This window comes from Somniosus microcephalus, unplaced genomic scaffold (assembly GCF_052327205.1).
Source record: "Somniosus microcephalus isolate GS21.2 unplaced genomic scaffold, FLI_Smic_1.0 unresolved_chr1, whole genome shotgun sequence".
Lineage (NCBI taxonomy): Eukaryota > Metazoa > Chordata > Chondrichthyes > Squaliformes > Somniosidae > Somniosus > Somniosus microcephalus.
In genome coordinates this window covers 131,872,396-131,889,918 of record NW_028225179.1, presented here as the reverse complement: position 1 = coordinate 131,889,918, position 17,523 = coordinate 131,872,396, and the positions used below count along the sequence as shown (strand labels likewise).

The window sequence follows — 17,523 nt, the reverse complement described above, 5'->3', positions numbered from 1 at the left end:
TGAGTTGTCTGAAACTACATAATGTGATCACAACGGAGGATCACCGAACCATTTGGGTCACTCTCAAGATAGCAGGAGTCCAGGTAAAGATGGAATTGGACACAGGATCAGCTCTAACAGTCATAAACCGACGGGACTACGAGCGGCTATTCTCACACATACCCTTGAGAGACACAAAAATTATTTTGAAGATGTACACGGGGCAAGAAGTCTACCCCAAAGGAAAAGTAAGGGTGACCGTTATATATAACGGTAAGGAAACACCAAAACTAGACCTGTATGTATTGCAAGATGGAGGACCACCATTACTGAGATGTGAATAGGTCCGGAAAATACAACTGGATTGGCATTCCATACAGGCACTGACTGTGGCTGACAAAAAGGATGACGACGTCACACCTGGGCGACTGTCAAAGATCCTAACTGACGCGAAAGAAGTGTTCCAGCAAGGACTTGGAACACTAAAAGGCATGACAGCGACGATTAAAATTGAAGAAAACGCCAGCCCAGAATTTTTTAAGGCCAGACCAGTACCTTATGTGATCCGCCCAGCCGTCGAAGCAGAGCTGGAGAGTCTGGAACGTTCAGGTGTACTGTCCAAGGTAGACTGGAGCGAGTGGGCTACACCCATCGTCCCTGTGATGAAAAAGTCGTTGAGCAGCACGCCTGGGGAACCAAGGAAGGTTCGCATCTGTGGGGACTTTAAGGTAACAGTGAACCCGCTCCTTCACACCGTACAATATCCACTTCCGCGGATTGAAGATATTTTCGCCTCGCTATCTGGAGGGAAACGCTTCACTAAGATTGATCTGGCCCAGGCGTATCTGCAAATGGAGGTAGAAGAAGCATCAAAAAAATACCTCACAATCAACACCCATAAAGGTCTCTACCAATACAACCGGCTGGTATGCGGGGTAGCATCAGCTCCGGCTATTTGGCAGAGGGCAATGGAACAAGTCCTGCAAGGGATCCCAGGGACCCAGTGTTATTTGGACGACATCCTGGTCACGGGCGAAAATGACAGTGATCACCTTGCCAACCGGGAGCAGGTGCTCACTAGATTGCAGGAATATGGGCTCCGAGCTAACCGCCCCAAATGCGAGTTTTTTAGAAAACAGATCTCGTATTGTGGCCACGTTATCGATAAAGAGGGGTTACATAAGTCCCCAGAGAAGATTGAGGCAGTAGTCAAGGCTCCAGCACCGGAAAATGTGTCACAACTGAGGTCGTTCCTTGGTCTGGTAAACTACTACCATAAGTTCTTGCCGAATTTGTCTATAATACTACACCCACTGAACACCCTACTGCAAACTGGGGTGCCATGGAAGTGGAATGACGAATGTAGACGAGCTTTCCAGAAGAGCAAAACACTAATCACATCGAAAGAGGTATTGGCCCATTACAACCCAGCGTTACCAATTCGGTTGGCTTGTGATGCGTCACCCTACGGCATTGGAGCGGTGCTGTCGCACAAATTCTCGGACAGCTCAGAGAGGCCAATAGCCTTTGCGTCACGATCACTAACCTCAGCCGAGCGTAACTATGCCCAGATTGACAGGGAGGCACTCAGCCTAGTGTGGGGAGTGAAAAAGTTCAATCACTATCTGCACGGGCAGAAATTCACCTTGCTGACTGATCACCAGCCTCTTGTCTCCATTTTTAATCCGAAGAAGGGCGTTCCGGTGATGACTGCGCAACGACTACAAAGATGGTCACTTTTTCTAGGGGCGCACCACTATGAGATTGAATATAAGGGTACGAAACAGCATGGAAATGCTGATGGGCTATCATGCCTGCCACTGCCTACTGTGGAGGAAGCACCAGCAGTGGATCCTGTCGAAATATTCCATTCGACTATAGTTGAATACCTACCGGTAACTAACGCTTGTATCGAAAAGGAAACCCGAAATGACCCGACACTGTCTCGGGTATATGATTTGACGGTGAAGGGATGGCCAGCACATGGCGACTCACTGTTGCCAGCATTCTCGACAAGGAGAGAACAGCTGTCAGTGTGCCGGGGGACCTTGATGTGTGGATCCCGAGTGGTAATTCCACCCAAGTTAAGGGAGAGAGTGCTCAATGAGCTTCATGAGGGTTATCTGGGAGGGGTAAAAATGAAAAGCCTAGCCAGAGCTTATGTGTGGTGGCCGGGAATCGATAAACAAATCGAGGACCTGACCAAGAGCTGCTCAGGATGCCAGAAAGTCCAAAATGCACCACCACAGGCCCCTCTACACCCATGGGAGTGGCCCTCATCTCCATGGCAACAGGTGCATATTGATTTTGCTGGTCCATTCATGGACTCAATGTTTTTAATAGCCATGGATTCGCACTCGAAATGGCCTGAGGTCATCAAAATGTCCTCCACCACCACGGAGAAAACTATTGCAGTCCTACGGACCATTTTTGCCAGGAATGGCTTGCCAGAACAGATTTGCTCCGACAACGGACCACAGTTTGTGTCCGAAGAGTTCCGGATGTTCTTGAAAAAGAATGGGGTAAGGCATTACACATCCGCCCCGTATCATCCAGCCACAAATGGATTGGCTGAGAGGTTCGTACAAACCTTTAAGAAGGCAATAAAGGCTATGTACAATGACAACATTCCGCTACAGCACAAGGTGGACAATTTCCTGTTCGCCTACCGGAATGCGACACGTGCAGTCACCAACCAGGCCCCAGCCATGATGTTCTTTAACCGAAGGTTAAGATCTCGCCTGGATTTGCTCAGACCAAACGTACGAAGAGATGTTGAGAGTAAGCAATTCCAGCACATCCATGAGAAGCCAACAAGGAGCTTCAATGTAGGGCAACCAGTCTTGGCCCGCGACTACCGAACAGAAAAATGGCAGCCAGGAATGATATGCACACGGCAGGGCCCACTAATGTACACAGTGGACGTTGGGGAGAGCATCGTGAGACGCCATGCTGACCAGATCCTAGAGTCACAGGAACAAGTCAACCCCATGCCTCGCCCATACGTACCTGGTGAGGAACCCGACGTACAGGTAGCATCTACCCCAGAAACAGTAGCATCGGAAGCTGATGAACCAACTGACGACAGGGGGCCAGAATCGCCTCCGCACCAAGAGCAAGACACTCGGGAAAGGCGCTATCCAGAAAGGATCAGGAAGCCTCCCCAAAGACTGAATTTATAAATAGACTATTTTCAGCTAATGTTGCATGTTAAAAGTGTTAATTGTAATTAGTTTGATATTTAATTGTTAAATGAGTGTTATGGTACTGTTAATCTAAAAGGGGAGGAATTGTAATGTATATACCTTTAAGGGGGGAACTATCTTTAACAGCTCATGTATACTGCAGTACCGGCAGTGACCACACCTGTATATAGCACTGAGTAGTAATCTGTACAGATCAGTTCCAGTGTGAGCCACGTTGAGTAAACACCTGTTGTACCGTTCTCTGCAGTCCTTTTCTTATTATTACACGGACGTAACGGGAGAGACAGAGTGGGAGAGACAGAGGAGGGGGGGAGAGAGAGAGAGCAGGGAGAGAGAGAGAGAGCAGAGAGAGAGAGAGCAGGAGGTCAGTCTAGATTATGCGCTCAAGTCTCTGGTGTAGGGACTATGAACCCACGACATTCTGACTGAGAGGCGAGGGCGCTACCAACCGAGCCACGGTTGACAGCTGCCGTACCCCATCACGAGTCAGCATCCTCAGGGGGAGAGTATTGCCGACTTGCCGGCTTCAGTTAAATGAAACTCTTGCTTGTTTCGTGAAGGAAGGAGCCTGCAGTTATCAGAGAGCTTGGAGCAGGGGGGGCAGCGTGTGGCGACACCACCACCTGCAGGCCATCAGTTGCGGCGCTGCTCGCGGTCCCATTGCTGCAGTGCAACCTCAAAGTAATGACCCACGGTGATTCCGGTTGCCCGTAGTAACCTGTCGGCCTTCAGTCAGCTGGTGCTTTGAGCACTTTGAACCTTTTAACTTATTGATATTTCTTTCACCATTCCAATCAGACTTGTTTGCAGGAGGCACTGAGAGCGTCTGATGTCAGCTAACTTGGCACGGACTGGGAATTGAACCCGGAACACTCTGTGTCCGGTCTTATTTTTGCTGAGTTCCTCACTGCCTCTCACCGGCTGCATAGCTACGGGCGGGATCATGCTGTGTGCAAATCTGGCGTTTCCCGACATTGCGTGCAGTTCTGGTCACCACATTACAGGAAGGATGTGATTGCACTAGAGAGGGTGCAGAGGAGATTGACGAGGATGTTGCCTGGGCTGGGGAATTTTAGCTACGAGGAAAGATTGGAGAGACTGGGGTTGTTTTCTTTGGAACAGAGGAGGCTGAGGAGAGACATAATTGAGGTGTATAAAATTATGAGGGGCCTAGATAGAGTGAATAGGAAAGACCTATTTCCCTTTGTAGAAGGGTCAATAACCGAGGGGCATAGATTTAAAGTAATTGCTCGGAGGTTTAGAGGGGATTTGAGGGGAAATGTCTTCACCCAGAGGGTGGTGGGGGGTCTGGAACTCATTGCCTGAAAGGGTGGTAGAGGCAGAGACCCTCATCACATTTAAAAAGTATTTGGATATGTACTTGAAGTGCTGTAACCTACAAGGCTACGGACCAAGAGCTGGAAAGTGGGATTAGGGTGGAGAGCTCTTTGTCGGCCGGCACGGACAAGATGGGCTGAATGGCCTCCTTCTGTGCTGTAAATTTCTATGATTCTATGATTATAACGGTGACTACACCGCAACAAAAAATTACTTCATTTGCTGTAAAGTGCTTCGGGACGCCCTGAGGTCATGAAAGGCGCTATAGAAATGCAAGTCTTTCTTTCTTCAGAACAAATTAACAAGAAAATGACAGTGATATTTTTACGCAGGCGTCAACCTATTTATGTTGAGTCAAGGGCTCCATTAAAATAGTCGAAGGTCGGGCGCGTGAACACTGCGTACAATCATTCCTGGACTTAACTGTTTTGTAAAGCAGGCCATGTGTGCTTTGAAAGTGGTGGACAGTCCAACTCTATAACGTCCTTAAGGGAAGGGAATCTGACACCCCTTTACCCCTTCCTGCCCCCCACTCCCTCTCCTCCCACCCCCACCGCAGTCTGGCCCGCACACTGGTCGTAATTTTAACCCAACCCGCCCCTTGGGATACTTGGCATTTCCCTACAATACAGCGTTGACTACACCTCAAAAAAAAATGTACCTCATTGGCTGTAAAGTGCTTTCAGACATCCTGAGAAAGAAAGACTTGTATTTCTATAGTGCCTTTCATGACCACCGGATGTCTCAAAGCGCTTTACAGCCAATTAAGTGCTTTTTTTTTAAAGTGGAGTCACTGTTGTAATGTGGGAAACGCAGCAGCCAATTTGCACACAGCAAATGTGATAATGGCCCAGATAATCTGTTTTTGTTATGTTGGTTGAGGGATAAGTATTGGGCCAGGACACCGCGGAGAATTCCCCTGCTCTTCTTCGAAATAGTGCCATGGGATCTTTTATGTCCACCTGAGAGAGCAGACGGGGCCTCGGTTTAACGTCTCATCCGAAAGACGGCACCTCCGACAGTACGGCATTCCCTCAGTACTGCACTGGGAGTGTTAGCCTAGCTTTATGTGCTCAAGTCCCTGGAGTTAGACTTGAACCCACAACCTTCTGACTCAGAGGTGAGTGGGGTCATGAAAGGCACTATAGAAATGCCCCTGGTTTTACATCCTGCCCCGATTTTTGAAGGCAATCATAGAACCATAAAGATTTAGGGCACAGAAGGAGGCCACTCAGCCCATCGTGTACGTGCCGGCCGAAAAAGAGCCGTTCACCCTGAACCCACTTTCCAGCTCTTAGAACATAAGAACATAAGAATTAGGAGCAGGAGTTGGCCATTTGGCCCCTCAAGCCTGCCCCGCCATTCAATGAGATCATGGCTAATCTTCCAGCTGAACTCCACTTTCCCGCCCCATCCACACATCCTTGATTCCCCCAGACCCCAAAAATCTATCAATCTCTGCCTTGAATATACTTGATGACTGAGCCTCCACAGCCCTCTGGGTTAGAGAATTCCAAAGATTCACCACCCTCTGAGTGAAGAAATTTCTCCTCATCTCAGTCCTAAATGGCCGACCCCTTATTCTGAGACTGTGACCCCTGGTTCTAGACTCCCCAGCCAGGTGAAACATCCTCCCTGCATCTTCCCTGTAAGAATTTTGTATGTTTCGGAATACCCCCAGAATTCTGCAACTCTTTACAAAAGAGTGTACAGAAATTGGGTTCGCGAGATTGATACAGAAATACTCTGTGAGACAATTCTAAAAATATATAGATTTATTTAAGAGCCAACATTCATTTAACAGCTGTTGAGTCAGTCGCAACATTAACAATTCAAAATACAAATAGCTTACATTTCTTATCAGAGATCCTTATTCTCAAATCTTAACTTTGTTACATTTCCACACTTCTACGTATTCTTAATCCAGAATATCCAACAAAATCAAATACAGGTACCTTGATTACCCGAGACTCAGAGTTGTAGGCTTACAGAGTGGTTCTGAAGCCGAGAATCGCTTGCCTGTCTCCAGCGACTTCTGACTTTCCATTTGAAAAGATCTATTTTTATACTCTTTCTGCAGTTGTAAATCCTTTGAAGTTTTCTGCTGATATCATCTAATTATCTTATTCATTCTTTATGTTGACTTCTTTCTATTCTTACTGTCAATTTAGCTGCTGCGTGCATAATTATGTCTCTACCTTTAGGTGTTTCAAAAACCATCATATAAACAATATGACAGTAGTATTTATTTGATGTCATTCTTATCGAAGATTTTCCATTCAATTCTAAAACCACCTTAACTAGTTATTTGCAGATGTTGTGACTCCGTGGTGTTCCAAGTTCAACACAAAAACAATGTAATTGCTTCGTGCATCTATTGAAGTTATGTCTTCAAAGTGTTCTGTCGGTATCATATTTACTACATGTAAATCAAAACCACTTTAAACAGGGTGTTTGCTTGTTTTCTAGCTATCTCAATTGGTTGCATATTTAACCTTATATTTCCCGTCTTCCAAGTTTAACATAAAAACTATTTGACCAGCAGGTGTTTCTTTTATTTGATGTCATCTTTTCAAAGGCACATGCCTCTTTTAATATTCTGTTTCTGTTTCACGTGTTAGTTCTTAACAGTTTACTTGGGTCATTCCATTGTGTTTCTCCCAAACTCCAAACTTTTGGAAGCAAGCCTTTGCTTTTTCAATAGGGCCACTGTATTAGCATTAATAATCAATTCCCATTTCAAAGCTTGTGGTGTTTACAACTTTGTTAACAACTGATCCCATCTCAGAAGCCTGTTTTCTGTTTGCAGCCTGTGTCTCTGAGGTTTTTTAGATTTTTAAACCCAGTTTCTCATGTATTAATAATATCAGACATCTGTTCATATTATGGTGTATCTCTTGAAATATGGCTTATTCCGTCACAAACCAATCTTCAATCCATGCTAGTATATTACCCCCAATCCCATGAGCCCTAATTTTGTTTAATAACCTCTTGTGTGGCACCTTATCGAATGCCTTCTGAAAATCCAAATATACCACATCCACTGGTTCCCCCTTATCTATTCTGCTAGTTACAACATGATTTCCCTTTCATAAATCCGTGTTGACTCTGCCCAATCCTGTTATTATTTGCTAAGTGCCCTGTTAGCAGGTCCTTAATAATAGATTCTAGCATTTTCCCTACTACTGATGTCAGGATAACTGGTCTGTAGTTCTCCTTCCTTTCTTAAATAGTGGGGTTACATTTGCTACCTTCTAATCTGCAGGAACCATTCTAGAATCTGTGGAATTTTGGAAGATGACAACCAATGCATCCACTATCTCTATAGCCACCTCTTTCAAAACCCTAGGATGTAGGCCATCAGGCCCAGGGGATTTATTGGCTTTCAGTCCCATTAATTTCTCCAGTACTATTTTTTTACTAATACTAATTTCTTTCAGTTCCTCATTCTCGCTAGATCCTTGGTTCTCCACTATTTCCGGTCTGGGAGGTTTTTTTGTATCTTCTTCCATGAAGACAGACACAAAGGCCCCGATTTTCTGGCCGCCGTTGGGCGGCTTTTCATGCGGCCAGGGGCTGAAAATCAGCGAAAAAGCGGGTCGGGACACCCCCCCGCCTGATTCCCCGCCCTGTCCGACTTTCGGACTGCCGTTTCCGCGTGCCCCGCTTCAGTCCCGGCCGCCGCTGGTGGGACTGGTTGTCGGAGCACTAACAAGCAATTATCTGCTTGTTGAAGTGGATTTTCCCGTGCCGTTGCGACTTTGGGGCTTTCCCCACCTGAAACCCGCCTGCGGGAAACCCCGCTGCTGAGAGCTGGCATGAAAACAGCTGGCTTGCTTGCTTGCAGCAGCAGGTCACTGAGGGCTGAAGAGATTTAAATAGGCAGCATTTGCAGGCTGCAGGACCTTGTTGATCAAGGCTTGGGGGAACTTTTTGAAGCCTTAGGAGCAGCTGCAGAAAGTTGGAGCCTCACACACTTCTCCAGTGTGAGCTTCTGGGAAGCCCCTCTCACCACCCTAACTCAGTGCCCCCTCAACGGAGGCATCTGCCAGAAGCATGGGAGGCCTTTGGGACGTTTCCTTCCTGGCATTAGAGGATCTCCAACAGCAGAGGCGGCAGCAGCAGAACCAGGAACAGCAGGATGAGTACCAGGAGCACCAGGCTGCTGCTCACTCACCTGAAGCTGCACAGGCCAGAAGGGGCCAGCGCTTGGAAGTGGCTTGAGAGCACCTTGCTGCGCTTTAGGGGGCCAGTGGGACCCGTTTCTGCACTGGTAGTCCTACTCAGAAGGACTTCCATGAAGATCTGGTTTCTCTGTTCAACAGATGGCCAACGCTCCTCAAGAGATGTCATTCTCTTATGAGCACTCACCATGTTTTCCGTACCCTGGCGAGTTATCTCCTCCATGGAGGTTGCCAGCCTTTCCATGGTGATGCGTTCTTGCGCCAATGACTCCACAAAGGCTCTGCTCATGGTCGCTATGGACTCCTCCATTCGCTCCACACTCGCAGCGACCCTAGAGACAAAACCTGCCAGAGACTCCTGCATCTGTGCATGGAGATCCATCACCTCTTCTCTTGCGGATGGACCCAGAGGTAGAGGGTCGACATGCAGCGCAGCTGAGCTGAGCTGGCAGAGTCCGACGAGGACTCTCCACTGCTGTCCCTGTCTCCAGAATCTGCTGAGGCTCACTTGTGAGCTGTGAAACATCAGGTGACAACATTACTCTATGTCCCGAAGGTCCCCCCGAGGTGTGAGTGTCTGCGCTGGTGCTGGTCGCGCTTACTTCTGCTGACGCTGCGCCCTCAGAGGTTGGAGCTTCCTCTGAGGAGTCTGGCTGCACAGCCTCTTCCTCCTCCACAGTGAGGACGGGGGCTCTGGATGGTACTGTGGGGGAGTAAAGGAAGGAGATAGAGATGTAATGCCAAGGTTCTTCTGGTGACTCCCAGTGAGTTGGCATCTGCTGACACCTGCATCCATGCAGCATTGGTCTCAATGGGAGGCCTCTTCCTCCCTGACCTAGGGAAGAGGACCACCCTGTGGGCCCTAACCCCATCCAATAATGCCTGCAGTGAAGCCTTGTTGAATTTGAAGACAGCTCGGCCTCTGCTGCTGGCAGCAGCTGGTGCAGGCTCCTCTGCCATTGTGCAAGAGTGGTTGAGAAGCCTGCAGAGGTGGAGAAGCTTGCTGGACACTTTGAAAGCACCACGAATGATGACATCATAGTGTGGGGATTTCTGACTCGAATTGGACAATTAGCAAGGCTTCCCACATGCTGGGAATTAATTGGCCACTTGAGGGAAAATTGCGTGGAGCTGGCTGACACTTTTTTATGTGTGTCAGAAACCCCACATTCGGGGAAATCCGACCATTCCCCACACAAGCCGAAAATCGGGCCAAAGTATTTGTTTAATTTCTCTGCCATTTCCTTATTCCCCATTATAATGTCTCCTGTCTCAGCCTGTAAGGGACCCACATTTACTTTCGCTAATCTTTTCCTTTTTACATACTTATAGAAGCTTTTACAGTCTGTTTTTATGTCTCTCGCTAGTTTACTCTCATATTCTATTTTCCCTTTCTTTATCAATTTCTTGGTCCTCCTTTGCTGGATTATAAAATCCTCCCAATCTTCAGGCTTACTACTCTTTTTGGCAACATTATAAGCCTCTTCCTTTGATCTAATACCATCTTTAAATTCTCTTGTTAGCCACAAATGGACCACTTTTCCTGTGGGGTTTTTGTGCCTTAAAGGAGTGTATATATGTTGTAAATTATGTATTAATTCTTTAAATGTTAGCCATTGCTTGTCTACTGTCATACCTTTTAATGTAGTTTCCCAATCTACCTTAGCCAACTCGCCCCCCATACATTGGTCTGTAGCCTTGTAGGTTACAGCACCTCAAGTGCATACCCAAAAACTTTTTAAAATGTGATGAGGGTTTCTGCCTCTACCATCCTTTCAGGCAGTGTGTTCCAGACCCCCACCACCCTCTGGGTGAAAAAAGTTCTCCTCAACTGCCCTCTAATCCTTTTAACAATTACTTTAAATCTATGCCCCCTGGTTATTGACCCTTCTGCTAGGGGAAATAGGTCCTCCCTATCCACTCTATCTAGGCCCCTCATAATTTTAGACACTTCAATCAAGTCTCCCCTCCGCTTCCTCTGTTCCAAAGAAAACAACCCCAGTCCTGGCAACATCCTCGTAAATCTCCTCTGCACCGTCTCTAGTGCAATCACATCCTTCCTGTAATGTGGTGACCAGAACTGCACACAGTATTCTAGCTGTGGCCTAACTCGTGTTTTATACAATTCAAGCATAACCTCCCTGCTCTTATATTCTATGCCTCAAATGCCCCGGTCTCCTGACTGAGCCGGTTAATCCCAGGGGAAAAGCTCAATGGAGAGTAATATCGGGTGGGGGGTGGGGGTGGGGTGGATAAAACCGGCGTTTCACCTGATCCCATGGGATTTCCCTTCTGGGCAAGTCAGGTTAAAATTACGCTTCCCCTTTAAGAAGATGGTTTATTTTATCGAGACGACGGCGGGGTGGGGGGGCGTTGGTGGAGGTGGAGGGGGCGGGGGGACTGAGACGGAGACTCCGCCCAGGACAGGGTGGGCACTGATCTACGAGGCGGGGGGGGGGCCGGGGGACTGAGACGGAGACTCCGCCCAGGACAGGGTGGGCACTGATCTACGAGGCGGGGGGGGGCCGGGGGACTGAGACGGAGACTCCGCCCAGGACAGGGTGGGCACTGATCTACGAGGTGGGGGGGGGATGGGGGACTGAGACGGAGACTCCGCCCAGGACAGGGTGGGCACTGATCTACGAGGCGGGGGGTGGACGGGGGACTGAGGCGGAGACTCCGCCCAGGACAGGGTGGGCACTGATCTACAAGGCGGGGGGATGGGGGAGGGGGGACTGAGATGGAGACTCTGCCCAGGACAGGGTGGGCACTAATCTACGAGGCGGGGGGATCGGGGAGGGGGGACTGAGACGGAGTCTCCGCCCAGGACAGGGTGGGCACTGATCTACGAGGCGGGTGGGGGACGGGGGACTGAGACGGAGACTCCGCCCAGGACAGGGTGGGCACTGATCTACGAGGAGGGTGGGGGAGGGGGGACTGAGACGGGTACTCCGCCCAGGACAGGGTGGGCACTGATCTACGAGGCGGGTGGGGGACAGGCGACTGAGACAGAGACTCCGCCCAGGACATGGTGGGCACTGATCTACGAGGAGGGTGGGGGAGGGGTGACTGAGACGGTGACTCCCCCAGGTCAGGGTGGGCACTGATCTACGAGGCGGGTGGGGGACGGGGGACTGAGACGGAGACTCCCCCAGGACAGGGTGGGCACTGATCTACGAGGCGCGGGGGGTGGGGAGTGGTGACTGAGATGGAGACTCTGCCCAGGGCAGGGTGGGCACTGATCTATGAGGCGGTGGAGTGGGGGGGGGGTTGGGGTGACTGAGACGGAGACTCTGGCCAGGACAGGGTGGGCACTGATCTACGAGGAGGGTGGGGGAGGGGGACTGAGATGGAGACTCTGCCCAGGACAGGGTGGGCACTGATCTACGAGGAGGGTGGGGGAGGGGGACTGAGATGGAGACTCTGCCCAGGGCAGGGTGGGTACTGATCTATGAGGCGGGTGTGGGAGGGTGGACTGAGATGGAGACTCTGCCCAGGACAGGGTGGGCACTGATCTATGAGGCGGGCGTGGGAGGGTGGACTGAGATGGAGACTCCGCCCAGGACAGGGTGGGCACTGATCTATGAGGCGGGCGTGGGAGGGTGGACTGAGATGGAGACTCCGCCCAGGACAGGGTGGGCACTGATCTATGAGGCGGGTGTGGGAGGGGGGACTGAGACCGATACTCCGCCCAGGACAGGGTGGGCACTGATCTATGAGGCGGGTGTGGGAGGGTGGACTGAGACGGAGACTCCGCCCAGGACAGGGTGGGCACTGATCTACGAGGCGGGTGGGGGAGGGGGACTGAGACGGAGACTCCGCCCAGGACAGGGTGGGCACTGATCTACGAGGCGGGTGGGGGAGGGGGACTGAGACCGATACTCCGCCCAGGACAGGGTGGGCACTGATCTATGAGGCGGGTGTGGGAGGGTGGACTGAGACGGAGACTCCGCCCAGGACAGGGTGGGCACTGATCTACGAGGCGGGTGGGGGACGGGGGACTGAGCCGGAGACTCCACCCAGGACAGGGTGGGCACTGATCTACGAGGAGGGTGGGGGAGGGGGACTGAGACGGAGACTCTGCCCAGGGCAGGGTGGGCACTGATCTATGAGGAGGGTGGGGGAGGGGGACTGAGATGGAGACTCTGCCCAGGGCAGGGTGGGCACTGATCTATGAGGCGGTGGAGGGGGTGTTTGGGGGGACTGAGACAGAGACTCTGCCCAGGACAGGGTGGGCACTGATCTATGAGGAGGGTGGGGGAGGGGGACTGAGATGGAGACTCTGCCCAGGGCAGGGTGGGCACTGATCTATGAGGCGGTGGAGGGGGGGTTTGGGGGGACTGAGACAGAGACTCTGCCCAGGACAGGGTGGGCACTGATCTACGAGGCGGTGGAGGGGGGGGAGTTGGGGGGACTGAGACCGATACTCTGCCCAGGACAGGGTGGGCACTGATCTATGAGGTGGCGGGTGGCGGGGGGGGGACCAGGAATCGTCGGTCGCCTGTTGGAGAGCAAGCTGCCTGGGCCAAGTGAGGGAGATTGGGATCGCAGACCGGCCTTCTGCGGGAGGAGGGGCCCCACGTCCACCTCTTCACCCAGCTTTCCGACTGGGATTAAGCGGCTGGGTGAGGAGATCGGGGCGTTTGGAAGGATAGACTTGGTGCCAGGGCTGTGCGTGGTGGGCCATTCTCGCTCTCTGCTATGTTGTGCTGACACTTTCTCCTCTTCCTTCTTTCCCATGCCTCCCTTGTTTTTCAGATACGCTCCCTCCCTCTCTCGCTTGAGGATGAAGACCTGGATCCTGCTCCTTGCCGTGCTGATCCCACTCAGCCTGGTCTCAGCATCTCGGAACAACACTATAGGTAAAAGCACTGCCCCACCCATTTCATTGGCTTGTACTCTCCTGAGTGTAGAAGATTAAGGGGTGATCTAATTGAAGAGTTTAAGATGATTAAAGGAGTCGATAGCGTAGATGGAGAAGCTATTTCCTCTGGTGCGGGAATCAAACGAGGGAACATGTAATGTATATACCTTTAAGGGGGGAACTATCTTTTACAGCTCATGTGTACTGCAGTACCGGCAGTGACCACACCTGTATATAGCACTGAGTAGTAATCTGTACAGATCAGTTCTAGTGTGAGCCACGTTGAGTAAACACCTGTTGCATCGTTCTCCTGCAGTCTGTGTCTTATTATACACGGACACAACATTGGCGACAAAGCAAGTTCGAACCTACCTGCAACTCTGCATCACCTCCCGGGGATTCGTTCCTGGAGATCAGTGGATTGGAGGTCAAGGCCAGAGACTCAGGCGTCGACCACAGGCAACCGCCCAGTCATCCAGCAGAGACTCGAGAATTGCGGGGGAGGCTGTCGAGAGCCAGGCTTGGCTTTCCAGTCGAGGTGGTCCAGTGAAACGGGCTGGCAACAGGTAGTGCGCAGACCCTTCCCAGACAGCGGCAGGCGAGAGCCCGACCGAGCGGCACAGCAAAGGGCCGAGCAGCATCGACGGGGGAGAGAGAGAGAGGGCAGAGCGCACAGGGCGCAGCCGGTGTTCAGGGGCCGAGCAGCGTCGAAGAGAGGGAGAGAGAGATGCGCAGAAACCCGCGAGGCGCCGCCATTGCCACGAGGACCGCCGAGAGCGGCGTTGGCAGCAGCGCAGGAGAAGCGCGTGAAACCTACAGGGCGCTGCCATTGCCACGAGGACCGCCGGGAGCGGCGTTGGCAGCAGCGGTGGAGGAAGGAAAGCGCGGGAGACGCCATTTTAAGCCATTGGGAGACGCCATTTTAAACCACACCCAAAATGCCGAAGAGTGGCAGTATCACCACATTTGACAATGAAGTCGAAGATTGGACTACATATGTCGAACGAATAGAGGTATACTGCAAGGCAAATGAGGTGTCAGATGGCAAGAAAGCATTGGTATTGTTAAATTTAATGGGTGCAAAGACATATGGTTTATTACGAAATCTAGTAACCCCAACGAAGCCAATGGAAAAGAGTTTTGAAGACATAGTAACGATACTACAGGAACATTTAAACCCCACACCGCTGCTGATAGCAGAAAGATTCAAGTTTCACAAACGGAACCAGCATAAGGATGAAAGCAATGCTGATTATTTAACAGAACTGCACAAACGATCGAAACACTGCCAGTTTGGAGCGGGACTGGCAGATACTTTAAGGGACAAGTTAGTGTGTGGGCTTCAAAGTGAAGGAACCCAGAAACGGCTTTTATCTGAAAAGGACCTTATGCTGGAAAAGGCTTTCAGCATTGTGGTATCATATGAAGCAGCAGCACGGGGCGCTGCAGAGATACAACAGAGACCGCAAGAATATGGCACAAACGAAATGTCATATGGAACAGAGAAGTGCTATCGCTGCGGCAGAACAACACATGACCAGAATGATTGCTGGTTCAAAGACAAAGTGTGCAGACAGTGTGGAAAAGTAGGACACATAGCACGAGTCTGCAGGTCGGGAAAGAAAACCAGCAATAAGAAACCTACCAAAGAAAAGTACAAGAAGGTACATAAGATGACGGAGAATAGTTCAGATGAACAAAAGAGTGATAACGACTCCGAAAGCAGGGAACTGAGTTGTCTGAAACTACATAATGTGATCACAACGGAGGATCACCGAACCATTTGGGTCACTCTCAAGATAGCAGGAGTCCAGGTAAAGATGGAATTGGACACAGGATCAGCCCTAACAGTCATAAACCGACGGGACTATGAGCGGCTATTCTCACACATACCCTTGAGAGACACAAAAATTATTTTGAAGACGTACACGGGGCAAAAAGTCTACCCCAAAGGAAAAGTAAGGGTGACCGTTATATATAACGGTAAGGAAACACCAAAACTAGACCTGTATGTATTGCAAGATGGAGGACCACCATTACTGGGGCGTGAATGGATCCGGAAAATACAACTGGATTGGCATTCCATACAGGCACTGACTGTGGCTGACAAAAAGGATGACGACGTCACACCTGGGCGACTGTCAAAGATCCTAACTGACGCGAAAGAAGTGTTCCAGCAAGGACTTGGAACGCTAAAAGGCATGACAGCGACGATTAAAATTGAAGAAAACGCAAGCCCAAAATTTTTTAAGGCCAGACCGGTACCTTATGCGATCCGCCCAGCCGTCGAAGCAGAGCTGGAGAGTCTGGAACGTTCAGGTGTACTGTCCAAGGTAGACTGGAGCGAGTGGGCTACACCCATCGTCCCTGTGATGAAAAAGTCGTTGAGCAGCATGCCTGGGGAACCAAGGAAGGTTCGCATCTGTGGGGACTTTAAGGTAACAGTGAACCCGATCCTTCACACCGTACAATATCCACTTCCGCGGATTGAAGATATTTTCGCCTCGCTATCTGGAGGGAAACGCTTCACTAAGATTGATCTGGCCCAGGCGTATATGCAAATGGTGGTAGAAGAAGCATCAAAAAAATACCTCACAATCAACACCCATAAAGGTCTCTACCAATACAACCGGCTGGTATTCGGGGTAGCATCGGCTCCGGCTATTTGGCAGAGGGCAATGGAACAAGTCCTGCAAGGGATCCCAGGGACCCAGTGTTATGTGGACGACATCCTGGTCGCGGGCGAAAATGACAGTGATCACCTTGCCAACCGGGAGCAGGTGCTCACTAGATTGCAGGAATATGGGCTCCGAGCTAACCGCCCCAAATGCGAGTTTTTTAGAAAACAGATCTCGTATTGTGGCCACGTTATCGATAAAGAGGGGTTACATAAGTCCCCAGAGAAGATTGAGGCAGTAGTCAAGGCTCCAGCACCGGAAAATGTGTCACAACTGAGGTCGTTCCTCGGGCTGGTAAACTACTACCATAAGTTCTTGCCAAATTTGTCTACAATACTACACCCACTGAACACCCTACTGCAAACTGGGGTGCCATGGAAGTGGAGTGACGAATGTAGACGAGCTTTCCAGAAGAGCAAAACACCAATCACATCGAAAGAGGTATTGGCCCATTACAACCCAGCATTACCAATTCGGTTGACATGTGATGCGTCACCCTACGGCATTGGAGCGGTGCTGTCGCACAAATTCTCGGATGGCTCAGAGAGGCCAATAGCCTTTGCATCACAATCACTAACCTCAGCCGAGCGTAACTATGCCCAGATTGACAGGGAGGCCCTCAGCCTAGTGTGAGGAGTGAAAAAGTTCAATCACTATCTGCACGGGCAGAAATTCACCTTGCTGACTGATCACCAGCCTCTTGTCTCCATTTTTAATCCAAAGAAGGGCGTTCCGGTGATGACTGCGCAACGACTACAAAGATGGTCACTTTTTCTAGGGGCGCACCACTATGAGATTGAATATAAGGGCACGAAACAGCATGGAAATGCTGATGGGCTATCACGCCTGCCACTGCCTACTGCGGAGGAAGCACCAGCAGTGGATCCTGTCGAAATATTCCATTCGACTATAGTTGAATACCTACCGGTAACTAACGCTTGAATCGAAAAGGAAACCCGAAATGACCCGACACTGTCTCGGGTATATGATTTGACGGTGAAGGGATTGCCAGCACATGGCGACTCACTGTTGCCAGCATTCTCGACAAGGAGAGAACAGCTGTCAGTGTGCCGGGGGACCTTGATGTGTGGATCCCGAGTGGTAATTCCACCCAAGTTAAGGGATAGAGTGCTCAATGAGCTTCATGAGGGTCATCTGGGAGGGGTAAAAATGAAAAGCCTAGCCAGGGCTTATGTGTGGTGGCCGAGAATCGATAAACAAATCAAGGACCTGACCAAGAGTTGCTCAGGATGCCAGAAAGTCCAAAATGCACC

The 17,523-nt window shown here is 50.3% G+C and overlaps 1 protein-coding gene across 1 annotated transcript in view; it reads left to right on the top strand.

Annotated features, from left to right (window-relative positions):
* Positions 1-17,523, top strand: part of LOC147095864 (gamma-aminobutyric acid type B receptor subunit 1-like) — a 235,019-nt gene that overhangs the window by 146,731 nt on the left and 70,765 nt on the right. The window contains exon 2 of the mRNA XM_085973731.1: positions 13,466-13,569. Within this exon, the coding sequence (XP_085829857.1) occupies positions 13,494-13,569 (76 nt within the window). The 5' untranslated portion in view covers positions 13,466-13,493. The remainder of the gene's footprint in view (positions 1-13,465; positions 13,570-17,523) is intronic.